This window comes from Pristiophorus japonicus, chromosome 2, assembly GCF_044704955.1.
Source record: "Pristiophorus japonicus isolate sPriJap1 chromosome 2, sPriJap1.hap1, whole genome shotgun sequence".
Lineage (NCBI taxonomy): Eukaryota > Metazoa > Chordata > Chondrichthyes > Pristiophoridae > Pristiophorus > Pristiophorus japonicus.
Genome location: NC_091978.1, coordinates 351,851,203 through 351,872,498, shown reverse-complemented (window position 1 = coordinate 351,872,498; position 21,296 = coordinate 351,851,203). Strand labels below are relative to the sequence as shown.

The 21,296-nt window shown below is 46.6% G+C and overlaps 1 protein-coding gene across 1 annotated transcript in view; it reads right to left on the bottom strand.

Annotated features, from left to right (window-relative positions):
• LOC139234938 (rod cGMP-specific 3',5'-cyclic phosphodiesterase subunit beta-like) overlaps positions 1-21,296 on the bottom strand; it is a 107,766-nt gene that overhangs the window by 64,478 nt on the left and 21,992 nt on the right. The window contains exons 4-8 of the mRNA XM_070865876.1: positions 13,826-13,966; positions 7,543-7,617; positions 6,909-6,973; positions 6,746-6,812; positions 5,356-5,403 (exon numbers count right to left, since the gene is read on the bottom strand). Of these exons, the coding sequence (XP_070721977.1) occupies positions 5,356-5,403; positions 6,746-6,812; positions 6,909-6,973; positions 7,543-7,617; positions 13,826-13,966 (396 nt within the window). The remainder of the gene's footprint in view (positions 1-5,355; positions 5,404-6,745; positions 6,813-6,908; positions 6,974-7,542; positions 7,618-13,825; positions 13,967-21,296) is intronic.

Below are 21,296 nucleotides of genomic sequence, written 5' to 3'. Positions count from 1 at the left end.
GCCTATATCGAACGACTAGACCAGTACTTTGTAGCCAACGAGCTGGACGGAGAAGGAAGCGCTGCAAAAAGGAGAGCGGTCCTCCTCACGGTCTGCGGGGCACCGACCTACAGCCTCATGAAGAATCTTCTGGCTCCGGTGAAACCCACAGATAAGTCGTATGAGGAGCTGTGTACACTGGTTCGGGAGCATCTTAACCCGAGGGAGAGCGTGCTGATGACGAGGTATCGGTTCTACATGTGCCAGCGATCTGAAAGTCAGCAAGTGGCGAGCTACGTCGCCGAGCTAAGGCAACTTGCAGGACAATGTGAGTTTGATGGCTACCTGGAGCAAATGCTCAGTGACTTTTTTGTACTGGCCATTGGCCACGAGACCATCCTACGAAAACTTTTGACTGTAGAGACACCGACCCTCGGTAAGACCATTGTGATAGCACAGGCGTTTATGTCGACCAGTGATAACACCAAATAAATCTCTCAGCACACAAGTGCTAGCAATGTTCATAAATTAACTGGAACTGTGTTTGTGAGCAGAAATGTACAGGACAGAACCCACGGGTCTGCAACTGCCAGCAGGCCTCAGGTGACCCAGATGACTCAGAGTCCCCAACAAAGGATGAATGCAAGGCAATTCACACCTTGTTGGCATTGTGAAGGCTTCCATTCAGCCTATTCATGCCGCTTCAAAGGGTATGTTTGCAAGAGCTGTGGAACAATGCGGCACCTCCAAAAAGCTTGCAAACGAGCTGCAAGCTCAGTAAAACCTGCTAACCACCACGTGGTAGAGGAAGATCGGTCCATGGTGGATCAAAGCAATTTCGAGCCTCAGAGAGAGGAGGCAGATGCTGAAGTACACGGGGTGCACACATTTTCGATGAAATGTCCACCTATAATGCTAAACATAAAATTGAATGGCTTACCCGTAGCCATGGAACTGGACACTGGCGCTAGCCAATCCACCATGAGTAAAAAGATGTTTGAAAGACTGTGGTGCAACAAGGCATTCAGACCAGCCCTGAGCCCCATCCACACGAAACTGAGAACGTACACCAAAGAGCTTATCACTGTCCTGGGCAGTGCCATGGTCAAGGTCACCTACGAGGGCACGGTGCGCGAACTGCCACTCTGGATTGTCCCGGGCGATGGCCCCACACTGCTTGGAAGGAGCTAGCTGGGCAAAATCCGCTGGAACTGGGATGACATCCGAGCGCTATCACATGTCGATGAGACCTCATGTACCCAGTTTTTAACAAATGTCCTTCCCTTTTTGAGCCAGGCATTGGAAACTTTTCCAGGGCGAAGGTGCAGATCCACTTGGTCCCAGAGGCACGACCCATTCACCACAGGGCGCGAGCGGTACCTCACATGATGAGGGAGAGAATGGAAATCGAGCTGAACAGGCTGCAATGCGAGGGCATCATCTCCCCCAGTGGAATTCAGTGAGTGGGCCAGCCCGATGGTTCCAGTACTCAACAGTGATGGCACGGTCAGGATTTGCGGTGATTATAAAGTAACTATTAATCGTTTCTCGCTACAGGACCAATACCCGCTACCTAAGGCAGATGACCTATTTGCGATGCTGGCAGGAGGCAAGACATTCACCAAGCTCGACCTGACTTCGACCTTCCTGACACAGGAGCTGGAGGAGTCTTCGAAGGGCCTCACATGCATCAACACGCACAAGGGACTGTTCATCTACAACAGATGCCCGTTTGGAATTCAGTCGGCTGCAGCGATCTTCCATAGAAACATGGAGAGCCTACTCAAGTCAGTACCACGGACGGTGGTTTTTCAGGACGACATATTGGTCACGGGTCGGGACACTGTCGAGCACCTACAAAACCTGGAGGAGGTCCTCCAGCGACTGGATCGCGTAGGGCTGCGGGCGAAGAGGTCGAAATGCTTCTTCATGGCAACAGAAGTGGAGTTTTTGGAGAGAAAGATCGCGGCGGATGGCATTCAGCCCATAGACGCCAAGACAGAGGCTCTCAGGAACGCGCCCAGGCCACAGAACGTCACGGAGCTGCGGTCATTCCTGGGACTCCTCAACTATTTTGGTAACTTCCTACCGGGGTTAAGCACCCTCTTAGAGCCCCTACATGAGTTATTGCGCAAAGGTGAGAACTGGGTATGGGGAAAAAAACAAGTAATTGCTTTTGAGAAAGCCAGAAACATTTTATGCTCCAACAAGCTGCTTGTATTGTATAACCCGTGTGAAAGACTCGTGCTAGCATGTGACGCTTCATCGCACGGAGTCGGGTGTGTATTACAACAAGCTAACATTGCGGGAAAGTTGCAACCTGTCGCCTATGCTTCCAGGAGCTTGTCTGAAGCCGAGAGGGCCGACAGCATGATTGAGAAAGAGGCATTAGCATGAGAGTTCAGGGTAAAGAAAATGCATCAGTACCTGTTTGGCCTCAAATTTGAGCTGGAAACCGATCACAAGACGCTCACAGCCCTGTTCGCTGAAAACAAGGGGATAAATACGAATGCCTCAGCCCGCATACAAAGGTGGGCACTCGCGCTATCAGCATATAACTATACCATCCGCCACAGGCCAGGCATCGAGAACTGTGTGGATGCTCTCAGTCACAGGGGTGGAAATGGCACAGCCTGCAAACTTGTTGATGGTGGCGCAGCCCGCAGACTTGTTGATGGTCATGGAAGTGTTTGAAAATGATAAATCACCTGTCACGGCCTGCCAGATTAGGACTTGGACCAGCCAAGATCCTCTGCTATCCCTAGTAAAAAAACTGTGTACTGCATGGGAGCTGGGCCAGCATCCCCGTTGAAATGCAAGAGCCAATCAAGCCGTTCCAGCGGCGAAAGGATGAGCTGTCCATTCAGGCAGACTGCCTGTTGTGGGGTAACCGCGTAGTGCTACCCAAAAAGGGCAGGGAGACGTTCATCTCGGATCTCCACAGCACACACCTGGGTATAGTAATGATGAAAGCAATAGCCAGATCCCACGTGTGGTGGCCCGATATCGACTCTGACTTAGAGTCCTGTGTACGGCAATGCAGCGTGTGTGCTCAGTTGAGCAACGCGCCCAGAGAGGCACCACTAAGTTTGTGGTCCTGGCTGTCCAGACCATGGTCGAGGATCCATGTCGACTATGCGGACCCGTTTCTCGGTAAAATGTTCCTGGTGGTGGTGGATGCTTTTTCAAAATGGATTGAATGTGAAATAATGTCGGGAAGCACCGCCACCGCCACCATTGAAAGCCTGAGGGCCATGTTTGCCACCCACGGCCTGCCTGACATACTGATCAATGACAACGGGCCATGTTTCACCAGTGCCGAATTTAAAGAATTCATGACCCGCAATGGGATCAAACATGTCACCTCGGCCTCGTTTAAAGCAGCCTCCAATGGGCAGGCAGAGCGGGCAGTACAAACATCAAACAGGGCCTTAAATGAGTCACAGAAGGCTCACTCCAAACCCGCCTGTCCTGAGTGCTGCTCAGCTACCGCACGAGACCTCACTTGCTCACAGGGGTGCCCCCGGCTGAGCAACTCATGAAAAGGACACTTAAAACCAGACTCTCGCTGGTTCACCCCAACCTGCATGATCGGGTAGAGAGCAGGCGGCAGCAACAAAATGTAAACAATGGTCGCGCCACTGTGTCACGGGAAATTGATCTGAATGACCCTGTGTATGTGCTAAACTATGGACATGGTCCCAAGTGGATCGCGGGCACGGTGATAGCTAAAGAAGGGAGTAGGGTGTTTGTAGTCAAACTAGACAATGGACAAATTTGCAGAAAGCACCTGGACCAAACGAGGCTGCGGTTCACAGGCTGCCCTGAACAACCCACAGCAGACACCACCTTTTTCGAGCCCACAACACACACCCAAAGGATCAACGACACCACGCCGGACCAGGAAATCGAACCCATCACGCCAACAGCCCAGCAAGGCCAGGCTCACCTAGCAGCCCTGCAGGACCAACAACACGCCAGCCCAGCGAGGGCACAGCCAACACATAAGAACAGTCATTTGTACCGAGGCGGTCCTCCAGGGAAAGAAAGGCTCCCGACCGCCTCACCTTGTAAATAGTTTTCACTTTGTCTTTGGCAGGGGAGTGATGTTGTGTATCTGTAAAGCATGCACTCCCATGTTCCGCCACCAGGGAGCTCATCCCTGAAGTCCCAAGGGATCCCAGCATCCCTTGGGAGCACTGTAAAGAAGCCGGCCCCTAAGACCTGTTCCTCACTCTGGAGTGTCTTATTAAAGACTGAGGTCACTGTTACTTTAACCTCCCTGTGTGCAGTCTCATCTGTGTTAGGAACACAATACTTCCCACCTCCCCCCATTCCCCTGCTCCACTCTCCCCCCCACCCCCCCCGCCGCTCCTCTCCCCCCCGCCCCCGCTCCACACTCCTCCCCTACCCGCTCCACACTCCAAACTTCCCCGCCGCTCCACTCTGCTCCCCCCGCCACTCCACTCTCCTCCCCGCTGCTCCCATCTCTGCTCCTTTCCTCTCCACTCAGCTCCGCCCCATTTCACTCTGCTCCGCCCCACACTCCTCTCTGACCCGCCCCACACCTTCTCTGACGCGCCCCACACCCTCTCTGACCCGCCCCACACCCTCTCTGCTCAGCCCCACACCCTCTCTGACCCGCCCCACACCCTCTCTGACCCGCCCCACACCCTCTCTGACCTGCCCCACACCCTCTCTGCTCAGCCCCACACCCTCTCTGACCCGCCCCACACCCTCTCTGCTCAGCCCCACACCCTCTCTGACGCGCCCCACACCCTCTCTGACCCGCCCCACACCCTCTCTGACCTGCCCCACACCCTCTCTGACCTGCCCCACACCCTCTCTGACCTGCCCCACACCCTCTCTGACCCGCCCCACACCCTCTCTGACCTGCCCCACACCCTCTCTGACGCGCCCCACACCCTCTCTGACCCGCCCCACACCCTCTCTGACCTGCCCCACACCCTCTCTGACCTGCCCCACACCCTCTCTGACCTGCCCCACACCCTCTCTGACCTGCCCCACACCCTCTCTGACCCGCCCCGCTCCCTCTCTGACCCGCCCCACTCCACATTCAGCTCTGCACCACTTCACTCTGCTTTCAAAGTTGCTTCCAATTGACAATGACCCTTTATAGGTGGCAGAGGGATTTTTCAATATTTGAAGTTTGACCCCATCTTTTTTATACTGGCTCGGTAAAGTTGAAACACAGTAAAGTTATTGGTGCTGGGACTGATGCTTGTTTTCTCTACATTGAGAGCCGATGGAATTGTGAACAGAATAACCTGATCACAGCTTTGCCATTTCTTGTTCCTGGATCACGAGATTCCAACACTGCACGGGTTTTTATGTCCTAATAATTGGATGTTTTACCTGGAAGGCGAATGTTTCATCTGCTGCTGCATTCATGATATTGCAGATCTGTGAAGATAATCAATTCAAAGCAGATTAGTGAGGAAAATCATTCAGTGAGAGCTTTTACAATCGGAAGAGATTGTGCAGCAGGGATGCACCACTGTAATGGTGCTTTAGCACATGATGCCTTGGGTGAACACATTCCCCACACACTTTCAGTTTCCAATCTCGGTTGTGTTACTGGTGGGAGCAGGAGGTGGCTCTGGGCTTCTCCACAGTGAAAGAGGGGACATTGGAAAGTGAGTGACCAGGCGGCCCTTCCAGCAGCTTCACAGCAGCATTTCCCAAGCCCCGCGGATCGATCAGCTGTTGCTAGGGGCAGACTGGGAGATTGGAAATTCGGTGCTTTCCCAAGTGCCCTCGTGAATGGTTTCATCGTGCTGTAATATTGCCACTCCCCTTTTTTTGTGAGAATCCCGAAGAATCCCACAACTTTTCAGCAGAACTACTCCGTCCTTGAAACTTACTTTTATTGTCAACTAGGGAATTTTTCAACTGGAAGGTCAGTTGTTTAGGAGAGGCGGCCTCCATCGTTCCTGGGTGCACAGGTGTTAGAGGTAGCCTTTGGGGAGCATTTCAACTAGTTGGGCCATAGGTTAAAATATATAAGCCAGTCTGTCGTTACATTTGAACTAGTTGGACCATAGGTTAAAATATATAAGCCAGTCTGTAGTTACACTGGGTCTATTTCAATGGTCTTCCATTGAGGCCTTGCATCATCCGGTATGTCTGGATGGATGACGAGGATGAGGAAGTGGATAGTGTGTAGCAGCAGCCAGACAGCGAATTCCTCCCTCCGCCACCCCCACTCCGCCACTCCCTGTGCAGAGTGCAACGGCATGGAGGGAGTTCCCGAGCGGCGGCTCAAGTTGTGAGGAGGAGGTTCCTGAGGGAGGATCCGGCAGACGCACGCCGCTGAGCAAATCCACCTGAGTGAGGATAAGATCGGGTCGGATCGCTTCACGTGCTTGAGCCTCCTCAACACCCTGAATGGAATCGGGGCTGAGCGCAACTTTCAACGCCTGGATGGCTTTGGCCGTGAGCCATGGCCGGATGTAGCAGCAGGACATCCGAGTACCAGCATCGCTAGCAACATGCAGCTCGCAATGCTACCGTCCAGTACATCGCTGACTGTGGTTACCTTCGCGGCCAGGGCTCTCTGCTCCACCAGCCATGTGTTACCAAGGCCGACCAGGCGGAGATTTGGATTACAAAGTTCTTTGTTATTAATTTAGTCCCACCTCTACGTAGCTACGGTTCTTTATGCTAAGAATCATAGCTCTTCTTTTCCAAGGCAAAATTATGCTACTTCATAAAATGTTTTAACAGCTCTGAAAATAAAACGTACCAAGCCAGTTTCTGAAACGTAGGTTGGTATTCCGCTGACCAAGGCCCAGTGGTCAGCAGGAGGATTCCTGAAGAAAAGACAGAGAAAAGCACAAGTTATTCAGCTGAATTATTTTTTGACCACTGCAGAAAAAATACTCAATTGAGACGTATTTAAAACTTACGGAATGACTTTGATCTCCTCTTTCCCATGTAGGAAGTAGTCAATGATTTTGTGAAAGATTATTTCCTGTAAAATAATAATATATACGATAAACACACAGTAGATGGAACATTTAACAATAATGATAGTGATAGGAATCACAAATTTCTTCTAACCCATGTCGGCTGTGGCTCAGTGGGTAGCACCCTCGCCTCTGTGTCAGAAGGTTGTGGGTTCAAGTCCCACTCCAGAGACTTGAGCACAAAATTTAGGATGACACTCCAGTGCAGTACTGAGGGAGTGCTGCACTGTTGGAGGTGCCATCTAACTGTTAAGCTGAGCTCCTGCCTGCCCTCTCAGGTGGACGTAAAAGATCCCATGGCACTATTTTGAAGAAGAGGCAGAGTAATTCTATCCAATATTTATCCCTCAACCAACATCACTAAAAGAGATTATCTGGTCATTATCACATTGCAGTTTGTGGGACCATGTTGTGTGCACATTGGCTACCACATTACCGACAATGCAACAGTGACTGTACATCATTGGTGGCAAAGTGCTTTTGGGACATCCTGAGATTGTGAAATACGTGATATAAATGCAAGTTTTTCTACATCAGAATTCTCAAATTTACATTGAATTAGGTTCAAACATACTCTGCCATCGGGTGTTCTGGGACCCTTATAAGGAGGGACTTCACCCATCTGTTCCGGCCACAGGTCAAAAAATTCCTGCAAATGGAATAAGAATTTGTTAAATCCATTATTATAAAACTCAGTGTTAAAATTGATAGGTTACATAAGAACATAAGAAATAGGAGCAGGAGTAGGCCATACGGCCCCTCGAGCCTGCTATGCTATTTAATATGATCATGGCTGATCCGATCATGGACTCAGGTCCACTTCCCTGCCCCCTCCCCATAACCCCTTATTCCCTTATCGTTTAAGAAACTGTCTATTTCTGTCTTAAATCTACTCAATGACTCAGCTTCCACAGCTCTCTGAGGCAGCGAATTCCACAGATTCACAACACTCAGAGAAGAAATTCCTCCTCATCTCTGTTTTAAATGGGCAGCCCCTTATTCTAAGATTATGTCCCCTAGTTCTAGTCTCCCCCATCAGTGGAAACATCCTCTCTGCATCCACCTTGTCAAGCTCCCTCATAATCTTAATCGTTTCGATACGATCACCTCTCATTCTTCTGAATTCCAATGAGTAGAGGCCCAACCGACTCAACCTTTCCTCATAAGTCAACCCCCTCGTCTCCGGAATCAACCTAGCGAACCTTCTCTGAACTGCCTCCAAAGCAAGTATATCCTTTCGTAAATATGGAAACCAAAACTGTACACAGTATTCCAGGTGTGGCCTCACCAATAACTAAGCACTGAGAGCGACGCAAAGCTAGGAGGACTAAAACAAGGTGCGAACATTTCGAGAACTTTAGATGACACCATGAATATGATTATCTGAAATGTTTTTTTGCAGGACGTTGCAGTAAGATAAGATGCCCTCTGAATTTGATCTCTGAGAGCCGATCATCTGTTCAAATCCACCTGATGTTCGGCAGACCTGGGGGGTGGGCAGGATTGGAAAACATGCCGGTGGCAGTCTGCCAGCTCCCCACCTGTGGACCATCAAAGGCATTGCTACCCATTGAATACGTCCACCCAAATATGGCAGGCATATTCAAAGTGGGTCGTAATGATGGGGATGACGTCATATGACCATTTCCAATCATGATCACCGTGACAACGCTAGACGCAGGGATGCCAGAAAGTTAATGGAATTCCAGTGTTGTGAGGGAGAGCAGGAGAGAATTTGAAATTTAAATGCCCCAAAAGAATGCAATTAAATTGTGAAATCCTACATTTGAAAATGTTACCAAACAGCTGACTGACGTTCAGGTTCCCCGCATCAGCCAACCCACTGCATTGCTGCAGGCACCTGAGGCCTCCAGCAGTCAATTTTCATCTGTCTTTCGAATAAGCCGTTAAACCGAGTCCCCATCTGCCCTCTCAGGTGGACATAAAAGATCCCAGGGCACAATTGGAAGAACAGCAATGGAGTTCTCCCCAGTAGCCTGACAGATATTTATCCAAATCCAAATATTTAAACCAACATCACTAAAAATAGACGATTTTGGTCATTTATCGCATTGCTGTTTGTGGGATCGTTCTATGCGCAATCTGGCTGCTGTGTTTCCCTGCATTACAACAGTGAAACCTCAAAAGTAATTCATTGTCTGTAAAGTGGTTTAGGATGCCTTGAGGACACGAAAGGAGCGATATAAATGCAAGTTCTTCTTGTTCGTGCCATACCCCACCCGGGCTCCTTGGCACTCGTGGGATCCCATAATGGTCCGGTCTCATGTTTTAAGATTGTGCTGGCCCAGCGAGGTCGGCCAGGGTTAACGCTATGCCTAATGGGAATTTCGCGGTGCAACTCGCAGCAAGGCGGGATCCTGGCGATGCAGAAAATCCGCCCCTATGTTGTCCATAGTGAAAAGGTTCCACTAATAGACTGCCAGACAATTCCCTGTATCTCGTGGCATAAGTGATAATAAAAAAAGCATCGGTATTGTTGCACAGAGTTTCAAACTCAGTTTTCCACAAGGTCTTATTAACTAATAACCAGTGTTTTAAAAAGCTAAAACTAATTAATGATTAATAGAAGAGGCTGTGTGGTGTGATAAGATTGGAAACCAGAGGATGAGAATGTTAGGTTAATGCAGATATATTCGCGTATTATTTTGTTTGCAAGATATATTTTGTGTTCAGCATAGGCAGTCCCTTGAAATGGAGGAAGACTTGCTTCCATTCCAAAAGTGAGTTCTCAGGTGACTGAACAGTGTAAGATGGGAATTACAGTCTCTCTCACAGGTGGGACACACAGATGTTGGAGGAAGGGTGGGTGGGACTGGTTTGCCGCACGCTCCTTCTGCTGCCTGCACTTGATTTCTGCATGCTCTCGGCGACGAGACTCGAGGTGCTCAGCGCCCTCCCAGATGCTCTTCCTCCACTTAGGGCGGTCTTTGGCCAGGGACTCCCAGGTGTCGGTGGGGATGTTGCACTATATCAAGGAGGCTTTGAGGATGTCCGTGAAACATTTCCTCTGCCCACCTGAGACTCACTTGCTGCATAGGAGTTCCGAGTAGAGCGTTTGCTTTGGGAGTTTTGTGTCGGGCAGTGCTTCGATGCTCAGGATTTGTGTTACTATACTAATGGCTATTGTTAGACTGCCTGAGCATGAGTGCTTCACAGCAACTTTGTCCAATACGGTCGATTGTGCAGCTCAAGCACTTCATTATCTTTTTTTGAAAAAGGATAAGACGTTTAACCTATTTTTATTACCATCACCAACATGGAAGAGAAATAGATTCAAGCTTCCCCGTAAATACATCAATGTTATTCGCCTCAACCACTCCCTGTGGTGGCAAATTGCACATTCTAACCACTCTCTGGGTAAAAAGGTTTCTCCTGAATTTCCGATTGGATTTGTTAGTGACTATCTGATATTTATGGTCTCGCCCACAAGTGGAAACTCTCTATATCTACCCCATCAAACCCTTTCGTAATCTTGAAGACCTCTATCAGGTCACCCCTCAGTCTTCTCTTTTCTAGGGCATCACAAAGGGGAAGTGCACAAGTGGAGCCGTTGCCTTTTAGAGGTATGTGCCGCTTTTCATAGGATCATAGAATGGTTACAGCACAGGAGAAGGCCATTCGGCCCGTCAAGCCCATGTCAGCTCTCTGCAAGAGCACTTCAGCTAGTCCCACTCCCCCGCCCTCTCCCTGTAGCCCTGCATTTTTTTTCCTTCAAGTACTTATCCAACTCCCTTTTGAAAGCCACGATTGAATCTGCCTCCAGCACCCTTTCAGGCAGTGCATTCCAGATCCTAATCACTCGCTGAGTAAAAAAGATTTTCTTCATGTTGCCTTTGGTTCTTCTGCCAATCGCTTTAAATCTGTATCCTCTGATTCTCAACTCTTCTGCCAATGGGAACAGTTTATCTCCATCTACTCTGTCTGGATCCCTCATGATTTGAATCTCCCCTCAATCTTCTCTGCTTTAAGGAGAACAACCCCAGCTTATCTAGTTTATATACATAACGGAAGTCCCTCATCCTTGGAACCATTCTTGTAAATCTTTTTTGCATCCTCGCTAAGGCCTTTACATCCTTCCTAAAGTGTGGTGCTCAGAATTGGACACAATACTCCAGTTGAGGCCGAACCAGTGTTTATGAAGCCCAGGATCCCATACGCTTTTTTAACCGCTTTCTCAACCTGCCCTGCCACCTTCAACAATTTGTGCACATATACCCCCAGGTTTCTCTGTTCATGCAACCCTTTTAGAATTATACGATTTAGTTTATATTGCATCTCCTCGTTCTTCCAACCAAAATGTATCACTTCGCACTTTTCTGTATTAAATTTGATCTGCCACATGTCTGCCCATTCCACTAGCCTGTCTATATCTTCTTGAAATGCATCACTATCCTCCTCTGTGTACCACTGTATACCTTCCTCCAGTCCGATAAACAACCGTTCACCATACTTTCTGTTTCCTGTCACTCAGCCAATTTTGTATCAATGCTGCCACTGTCCCTTTTATTCCATGGGCTTCAATTTTGTGGCAAGCCTATTATGTGGCACTTTATCAACCGCCTTTTGGAAGTCCATGTACATTATATCAACCGCATTGCGCTCATCAACCCTCTCTATTACCTCATCAAAAAGCTCAATAAAGTTAGTTAAACATGATTTGCCTTTAACAAATCCATGCTGGCTTTCCTTGATTAATCCACAGTTGTCCAAGTGGGTGTTAATTTAGTCCCGGACTATCATTTCTAAAAGCTTTCCCACTACCGAGGTTAAACTGACTAGCCTGTAGTGGCTTAGTTTATCCTTACACCCTTTTTTGAAGAAGGGTGTGACATTTGCAGTCCTCTAGCACCACCCCCATATCCAAGGAGAATTGGAAGATTATGGCCAGTACCTCTGCAATTTCCACCTTTGCTTCCTTCAGCATCCTAGGATGCATCCCATCCGGCCCTGGTGACGTATCTACTTTAAGTACAGCCAACCTTTCTAGTACCTCCTTTTTATCAATTCTTATCCCATCCAGTATCTCAACTACCTCCTCTTTCACTATGTCTATGGCAGCATCCTCTTCCTTGTTGAAGACAGATACAAAGTACTCATTTAGTACATCGGCCATGCCCTCTGCCTCCATGCGTAAGTCTCCTCTTTGATCTTTAACAGCCCCACTCCTCCTCTAACTACCCGTTTACTATTTATATGCCTAAGAAGACTTTTGGATTCCCTTTTTGTTTTGTATCAAATACTTCTTTGAATACTTCCCACTGTTTGTAGTTTTACCCATTAACAATTCAGCCCAGTTTACTGCAGTCAATTTATTTCTCGTTGTGTTGAAGTTTGCCTTACTTAAATCAAAAAACTTGGTTGGTGACTCTTCGTTCTCCCTCTCAAATTTAATATCTAATTCAGATCACAAATTATTCCCTTAGCATCAAATTGTTAACTCATTTTGGATAGGTACTCTTCACTAAATCTATTATGGCTTGTTCCCTTGGTTCGAAACATTCCAGATAACTGTCCAGAATACATTCCACAAATGTGTTACCATAACTACTTCTACTGTTCTGCTTCTCCCAGTCTATGTGAAAATTAAAATCTCCCAGAAAAACCACATTGCTTTTGCTACATGTTTCCCTGATCTCTGCATTTATACATTCCCCCACTACATCACTACCATCAGAAGACCCATAGACAACTCTCATCGGAGTCTTGTATCCTTTGCTGTTCCTTATATTCCCGCTGTCTGAGCATCCTTACTGAAACCCTTTCTTTCTACTGCTCTAGTTGTGTCTTTTATCAATATTGTTATTACTCCTTTTCCAAGTTCCTTGTCCTTTTCCATAGATCCAATAGCCTGGAATATTTAGCTCCCAGTGATGCCCAGCTTGTAACCAGGGAGGTCTCTGTAATGGTTATGACATCATATTCTTTAAGTTGAATTAGTGCTTCATTGGACAACTGTGCCCACCATATCGGACAGTGCTTTTACAGCCTGTCTCCACATCACTTTTAAACAGGGGTCGGTTACATTTCCCAATTGTAGGAAAACGAGACGTGAAGTAAATAAAACGCTTATAAACGAGGCCTTCAGATAGCCAACAATCAGACAAGTGAAGTTCAGACTATGGGTCACCACACTGTTCAATTTAAACAGTACTCTTCCTGCACTACCAGTGTTTGCTTTAACTGAGAGATCACATCATAACAAGCAGTCAAACTCAACTGAAACCCAAGGAAACCTTTTAGCTTAACATACCTGTGACTGGATTACATTTGTTAAATCCTGAATATTGGTAACTAATATTCAGGATACATCATATAACTATGAGGATATATTTAGCTATGAGGAAAGATTAGATAGGCTGGGGTTATTTTCCTTGGAACAGAGGAGGCTGAGGGGAGATTTAATTGAGGTATATAAAATTATGAGGAGCCAAGATAGAGTGGACCTAGTCCCTTAGCTGAGGGGTCAATAGCCAGCGGGCATAGATTTAAAGTAGTTGGTAGAAGGATTAGAGGGAAGATGGGGAAAAATGTCTTCACCCAGAGGGTGGTGGGGGTCTGGAACTCACTGCCTGAAAGGGTGGTAGAGGCAGGAACCCTCATCACATTTAAAATGTACTTGGATGTACAGGGCTACGGACCTAGTGCTGGAAGGTGGAATTAGGCTAGGTAGTTCTTTTTCGACTGGCATAGACACGATGGGCCGAATGGCCTCCTCCTGTGTTGTAATTTTTCTATGATTCTATGATAACTAATTTTCACAATAGCCAAGATCTGATGCAGTGGTTCACAATGATATGGTACTTAAATCAACATAATATCTAAAATATGATCCAAACCTTCTCCTTCGTCATGTCTAGCAGTGCGACTGAATATCTCTCACAGTTCAGGTACGCTCTCACTGTGTAAAGAGCTTTGTGAAACTGTCGCTCAATATCTGTCAGTTCCTCAAATACTTTGTTAGCTGACCATAAAAGAACCTGCAGGAATGGAAGAAATAAAATGATAATGTTAGAATAAAACTCAAAGGATACCCGAGCTGCATTTGAACCAGGTCTCAAGAGGGGAAGAAACACATTACATATTCTGGTCCCCTCATTCATCATCATAAGCAGTCCCTCGGAATCGAGGAAGATTTGCTTCCACTCTTAACTTGAGTTCTTAGGTGGCTGAACAGTCCAATACGAGAGCCACAGTCTCTACCACAGGTGGGACAGATAGTCGTTGAGGGAAGGGGAGGGCAGGACTGGTTTGCCGCACGCTTTTTTCACTGCCTGCGCTTGATTTCTGCATGCTCTCGGCAACGAGACTCGAGGTGCTCAGCACCCTCCCGGATTACAGCCACAGCAGTGATACATTTACAACAAATATAATTGCGAAACTCAATTGATGTACTCAGGGTTATGGTCCAGCCTTAGATATATCTGCTGTTGCGAAAAAAGAGCTCATTTCACACTTTAAGTAGCCTTTTCCCTCCATAAAACCAGATACAAAATTGATACAGAAAAAAAGCAGATACAGAATATATTAACAGGAAAGCAGAATGGAATTAGACTGAAAGACCTCCTCCAAAAAACAAAGAAATACTGACATAATGGGACCAATAAGGTAGCCCTGGCAAGCAGCAAGGTGAATACTGTGCCCGCGAGCTAAGAGGGTAATTTCACCCGTTAATGTAATCAGCTCATTGGCATCTTCTTAACCACCCTCCCATGACACACTGTGAGAGAAACATAGAAACATAGAAACATAGAAAATAGGTGCAGGAGTAGGCCATTCGGCCCTTCGAGCCTGCACCGCCATTCAATAAGATCATGGCTGATCATTACCTCATTACCCCTTTCCTGCTTTCTCTCCATACCCCTTGATCCCCTTAGCCATTAGGGCCATATCTAACTCCTTCTTGAATATATCCAATGAACTGGCATCAACAACTCTCTGCGGCAGGGAATTCCACAGGTTAACAACTCTCTGAGTGAAGAAGTTTCTCCTCATCTCAGTCCTAAATGGCTTACCCCTTATCCTAAGACTATGTCCCCTGGTTCTGGACTTCCCCAACATCGAGAACATTTTTCCCACATCTAACCTGTCCAGTCATGTCAGAATCTTATAGGTTTCTATGAGATCCCCTCTCATCCTTCTAAACTCCAGTGAATAAAGGCCCAATTGATCCAGTCTCTCCTCATATGTCAGTCCAGCCATCCCTGGAATCAGTCTGGTGAACCTTCGCTGCGCTCCCTCAATAGCAAGAATACCCTTTCTCAGATTAGGAGACCAAAACTGAACACAATATTCCAGGTAGGCCTCACTAAGACCCTGTACAACTGCAGTAAGACCTCTCTGCTCCTATACTCAAATCCCCTAGCTATGAAAGCCAACATACCATTTGCCTTCTTCACCGCCTGTTGTACCTGCATGACAACCTTCAATGACTGATCAACCATGAAACCCAGGTCTTGTTGCACCTCCCCTTTTCCTAATCTGCCACCATTCAGATAATATTCTGCCTTCGTGTTTTTGCCCCCAAAATGGATAACCTCACATTTATCCACATTATACTGCATCTGCCATGCATTTGCCCACTCACCTAACCTGTCCAAGTCACCCTGCAGCCTCTTAGTGTCCTCCTCACAGCTCACACCGCCACCCAGTTTAGTGTCATCTGCAAACTTGGAGATATTACACTCAATTCCTTCATCCAAATCGTTAATGTATATTGTAAAGAACTGGGGTCCCAGCACTGAGCCCTGCGGCCCTCCACTAGTCACTGCCTGCCATTCTGAAAAGGACCCGTTTATCCCCACTCTCTGCTTCCTGTCTGCCAACCAGTTCTCTATCCATGTCAGTACATTACCTCCAATGCCATGCGCTTTGACTTTGCACACCAATCTCTTGTTCAGGACCTTGTCAAAAGCCTTTTGAAAGTCCAAATACACCACCTCCACTGGTTCTCCCTTGTCCACTCTGCTAGTTACATCCTCAAAAAATTCCAGAAGATTCGTCAAGCATGATTTCCCCTTCATAAATCCATGCTGACTTGGACCGATCCTGTCACTGCTTTCCAAATGCACTGCTATTTCATCCTTAATGATTGATTCCAACATTTTCCCCACTACTGATGTCAGGCTAACCAGTCTAGAATTACCAGTTTTCTCTCTCCCTCCTTTTTTAAAAAGTGGTGTTACATTAGCTACCCTCCAGTCCATAGGAACTGTTCCAGAGTCGATAGACTGTTGGAAAATGATCACCAATGCATCCACTATTTCTAGGGCCACTTCCTTAAGTACTCTGGGATGCAGACTATCAGGCCCCAGGGATTTATCAGCCTTCAATCCCATCAATTTCCCTAACACAATTTCCCGCCTAATAAGGATATCCTTCAGTTCCTCCTTCTCACTAGACCCACTGTCCCCTAGTATATTCAGAAGGTTATTCGTGCCTTCCTTCGTGAAGACAGAACCAAAGTATTTGTTCAATTGGTCTGCCATTTCTTTGTTCCCCATTATAAATTCACCTGAATCCGACTGCAAGGGACCTACATTTGTCTTCCCTAATCTTTTTCTCTTCACATATTTATAGAAGCTTTTGCAGTCAGTTTTTATGTTCCATGCAAGCTTCCTCTTGTACTCTATTTTCCCCCTCTTAATTAAACCCTTAGTCCTCCTCTGTTGAATTTTAAATTTCTCCCAGTCCTCAGGTTTGTTACTTTTTCTAGCCAGTTTATATGCCTCTTTCTTGGTTTTAACACTATCCTTAATTTCCCTTGTTAGCCACGGTTGAGCCACCTTCCCCGTTTTATTTTTACTCCACACAAGGATGTACAATTGCTGAAGTTCATCCATGTGATCTTTAAATGTTTGCCATTGCTTATCCACCGTCAACCCTTTAAGTATCCTTTGTCAGTCTATTCCAGCCAATTCACGCCTCATACCATCAAAGTTACCTTTCCTTAAGTTTAGGACCCTAGTTTCTGAATTAACTGTGTCACTCTCCATCTTAATAAAGAATTCTACCATATTATGGTCACTCTTCCCCAAGGAGTCTCGCACAACAAGATTGCTAATTAGTCCCTTCTCATTACACATCACCCAGTCTAGGATGGCCAGCTCTCTAGTTTGTTCCTCGACATATTGGTCTAGAAAACCATCCCTAATACACTCCAGGAAATCCTCCTCCACCGCATTACTACCAGTTTGGTTAGCCCAATCAATATGTAGATTAAAGTCGTGTTAAAGAGAGTGTTGAGGTTGTGGGGCAGTACTTCGAGCATCAGATGTTCACAAAGGGCTGCTTACACATTAAAGAGAGCATTCACTTTTTTTAGTAGAGAAGGCAGTGGGCGGGGGGGTGACATCATGGAGGCAGCACCAGCAGCAAATCAGTCTTTCGAGGCTAAAGTCTTTCGGGAGTAAGCAAGCTGTGTAGCTCTATTGGAAGGTCAGGCTCACCCAAGGGGAGAAAAACTGCGACCTTACATTGTGTGTGTCTGAATCGCTTCTTAGATGCTCCAGTCACATTACAGGGAGCAGGCCTTCCTTATATTAGAAATGGGGTCTTAGTAATCAGTCCATACAATCACTGGACAGGCTCTATGTTCCAATTACTTAGCTGGGATACATTATAGGACACTGAAAGTATTGGGTGTTGGACAAGCTGGTAATAAGAACATAAGAAATTGGATTAGGAGTAGGCTATTTTAGCCCTCGAGCCTGCTCCGCCATTCAATAAGATCATGGCTGATCTGATCTTGGCCTCAACTCCACTTCCCTGTCCATTCCCCATAGCCATGGAGTCCCTTATCGTTCCATCATAATGAGCTTAGGGCACCAAGGATTGCAGTATCAGCCCAATAACTGTTTGTACAGAGAGTAGACAAGTTGTAGAATTGTTGTACTATCTCCAACCCATACTTTGAGTGTGGTTCCAAACAGAGTGTACATGACTAATGACTTTACATATATCTGCATCCAATCAGGTTTGAGCAGTCAGCTTTAACTATTTGATAAAGCATATAAAAACATTTGTGATTATAGGGCTTGACACAAGATCGGTGTCAGATACACTATTCTGTGAATGAAGGAGACCACAGAGCTCACATGCCATGAAGTCACACGGCTCTTCATTACTGGAATAAATCTGGTTTTATTTATAGAGATATTGGGCCCAAGTTTCCACACGATAAAAAACGGGCGCCACTCCAAGCTGGGCGCCCGTTTTTCGCGCCTAAAACGGCGCCGGAAAAAAACCCCGCGATTCTGGAGAGCCCTGCAGCTCCTTGTCTGTTTGGCGCGGCGCCCAGGGGGGGCAGAGCCTACACTCGTGCCGATTTTGTAAGTGGGAGGGGGCGGGTACTATTTAAATTAGTTTTTTTCCTGCCGGCAACGCTGCGCGTGCGCGTTGGAGCGTTCGCGCACGCGCAGTGTGAAGGAAACATTGGCACTCGGCCATTTTTGTAGTTCTTTGTAGCTGTTTAATTTTTGAACATTTTTTAATAAAAGCACATTGCCATCAGCACATCAGCACTGAGGCTTCCTGCAGCCTTCTCACTGTCTCCTTCCCGCCCGCCGTCTGGAACGGCTCCCCCCCCCCCCCCCCCGCTGCATTCGGGCCTGCCCGCCATCGGGAAAGTCTTCCTCCTCCCCCCCTGCCGTCGGGAACGAACGAACAAACTTGTGAGACTGGCTGAAGCACTTTCACACAGGTAGGAAGATGGTTTATTTAATCTTTTCTTTGCTTATAAATGTTTATTCAGGTTGGATTTATTTGTATAATATTTGTAGAAGTATAAATAAGGATTTATTGTCGAATTTAATGACTTCCCTTCCCCCCCTCCCCCCCACCTCGTTCTGGACGCCTAATTTGTAACCTGCGCCTGATTTTTTAATGTGTAGAACAGGTTTTTTCAGTTCTACAAAAATCTTCACTTGTTCCATTCTAAGTTAGTTTGGAGTACGTTTTCACTGTGGAAACTTTGAAATCAGGTGTCAGTGGCCGGACACGCCCCCTTTTGAAGAAAAAATTCTGTTCCAAAGTAGAACTGTTCTACCTGACTAGAACTGCAGAAAAAAAAATGTGGAGAATTGCGATTTCAAAGATAGTCTGTTCTCCACTAGTTGCTCCTAAAAATCAGGCGCAAATCATGTGGAAGCTTGGGCCCATAGAATTGAAAAGTAGGGAAATTATGCTAAACCTGTATTGAACGGGGAACAAAGAAATGGCAGACCAATTGAACAAGTACTTTGGTTCGGTATTCACTAAGGAGGATACAAACAACCTTCCGGATATAAAAGGGGTCAGAGGGTCTAGTAAGGAGGGGGAACTGAAGGAAATCTTTATTAGTCGGGAAATTGTGTTGGGGAAATTGATGGGATTGAAGGCCGATAAATCCCCAGGGCCTGATGGACTGCATCCCAGAGTACTTAAGGAGGTGGCCTTGGAAATAGCGGATGCATTGACAGTCATTTTCCAACATTCCATTGACTCTGGATCAGTTCCTATGGAGTGGAGGGTAGCCAATGTAACCCCACTTTTTAAAAAAGGAGGGAGAGAGAAAACAGGGAATTAACAGACCGGTCAGCCTGACCTCAGTAGTGGGTAAAATGATGGAATCAATTATTAAGGATGTCATAGCAGTGCATCTGGAAAATGGTGACATGATAGGTCCAAGTCAGCATGGATTTGTGAAAGGGAAATCATGCTTGACAAATCTTCTGGAATTTTTTGAGGATGTTTCCAGTAAAGTGGACAAAGGAGAACCAGTTGATGTGGTATATTTGGACTTTTTTGAAGGCTTTCGACAAGGTCCCACACAAGAGATTAATGTGCAAAGTTAAAGCACATGGGATTGGGGGTAGTGTGCTGACGTGGATTGAGAACTGGTTGTCAGACAGGAAGCAAAGAGTAGGAGTAAACGGGTACTTTTCAGAATGGCAGGCATGACTAGTGGGGTGCCGCAAGGTTCTGTGCTGGGGCCCCAGCTGTTTACATTGTACATTAATGATTTAGACGAGGGGATTAAATGTAGTATCTCCAAATTTGCGGATGACACTAAGTTGGGCGGCAGTGTGAGCTGCGAGGAGGATGCTATTAGGCTGCAGAGTGACTTGGATAGGTTAGGTGAGTGGGCAAATGCATGGCAGATGAAGTATAATGTGGATAAATGTGAGGTTATCCACTTTGGTGGTAAAAACAGAGAGACAGACTATTATCTGAATGGTGGCAGATTAGGAAAAGGGGAGGTGCAACGAGACCTGGGTGTCATGGTACATCAGTCATTGAAGGTTGGCATGCAGGTACAGCAGGCGGTTAAGAAAGCAAATGGCATGTTGGCCTTCATAGCGAGGGGATTTGAGTACAGGGGCAGGGAGGTGTTGCTACAGTTGTACAGGGCCTTGGTGAGGCCACACCTGGAGTATTGTGTACAGTTTTGGTCTCCTAACTTGAGGAAGGACATTCTTGCTATTGAGGGAGTGCAGCGAAGATTCACCAGACTGATTCCCGGGATGGCGGGACTGACCTATCAAGAAAGACTGGATCAACTGGGCTTGTATTCACTGGAGTTCAGAAGAATGAGAGGGGACCTCATAGAAACGTTTAAAATTCTGACGGGTTTAGACAGGTTAGATGCAGGAAGAATGTTCCCAATGTTGGGGAAGTCCAAAACCAGGGGTCACAGTCTGAGGATAAGGGGTAAGCCATTTAGGACTGAGATGTGGAGAAACTTCTTCACCCAGAGAGTGGTGAACCTGTGGAATTCTCTACCACAGAAAGTAGTTGAGGCCAATTCACTAAATATATTCAAAAGGGAGTTAGATGAAGTCCTTACTACTCGGGGGATCAAGGGTTATGGCGAGAAAGCAGGAAGGGGGTACTGAAGTTTCATGTTCAGCCATGAACTCATTGAATGGCGGTGCAGGCTAGAAGGGCTGAATGGCCTGCTCCTGCACCTATTTTCTATGTTTCTATGTTTCTATGAACCTTGGTTAGACCACACGGAGTACTGCGTACAGTCCTGGTCGCCATATTATAAAAAGGATATAGAGGCACTGGAGAGGGTGCAGAGAAGATTTACAAGGATGATACCAGAAATGCGAGGGTATACATATCAGGAAAGGATGAACAGGCTGGCTTTCTTTTCTCTTAAAAAAGACTGAGGGGTGACCTAATAGAGGTCATTAAAATTATGAAAGGTTTTGATAGAGTGGGTACATAGAGAATGTTTCCACTTGTGGAAAATAGCATATCTAGAGGCCATCAATATAAGATAGTCACCAAGAAATCTAATCGGGAATTCAGAAGAAACATCTTTAT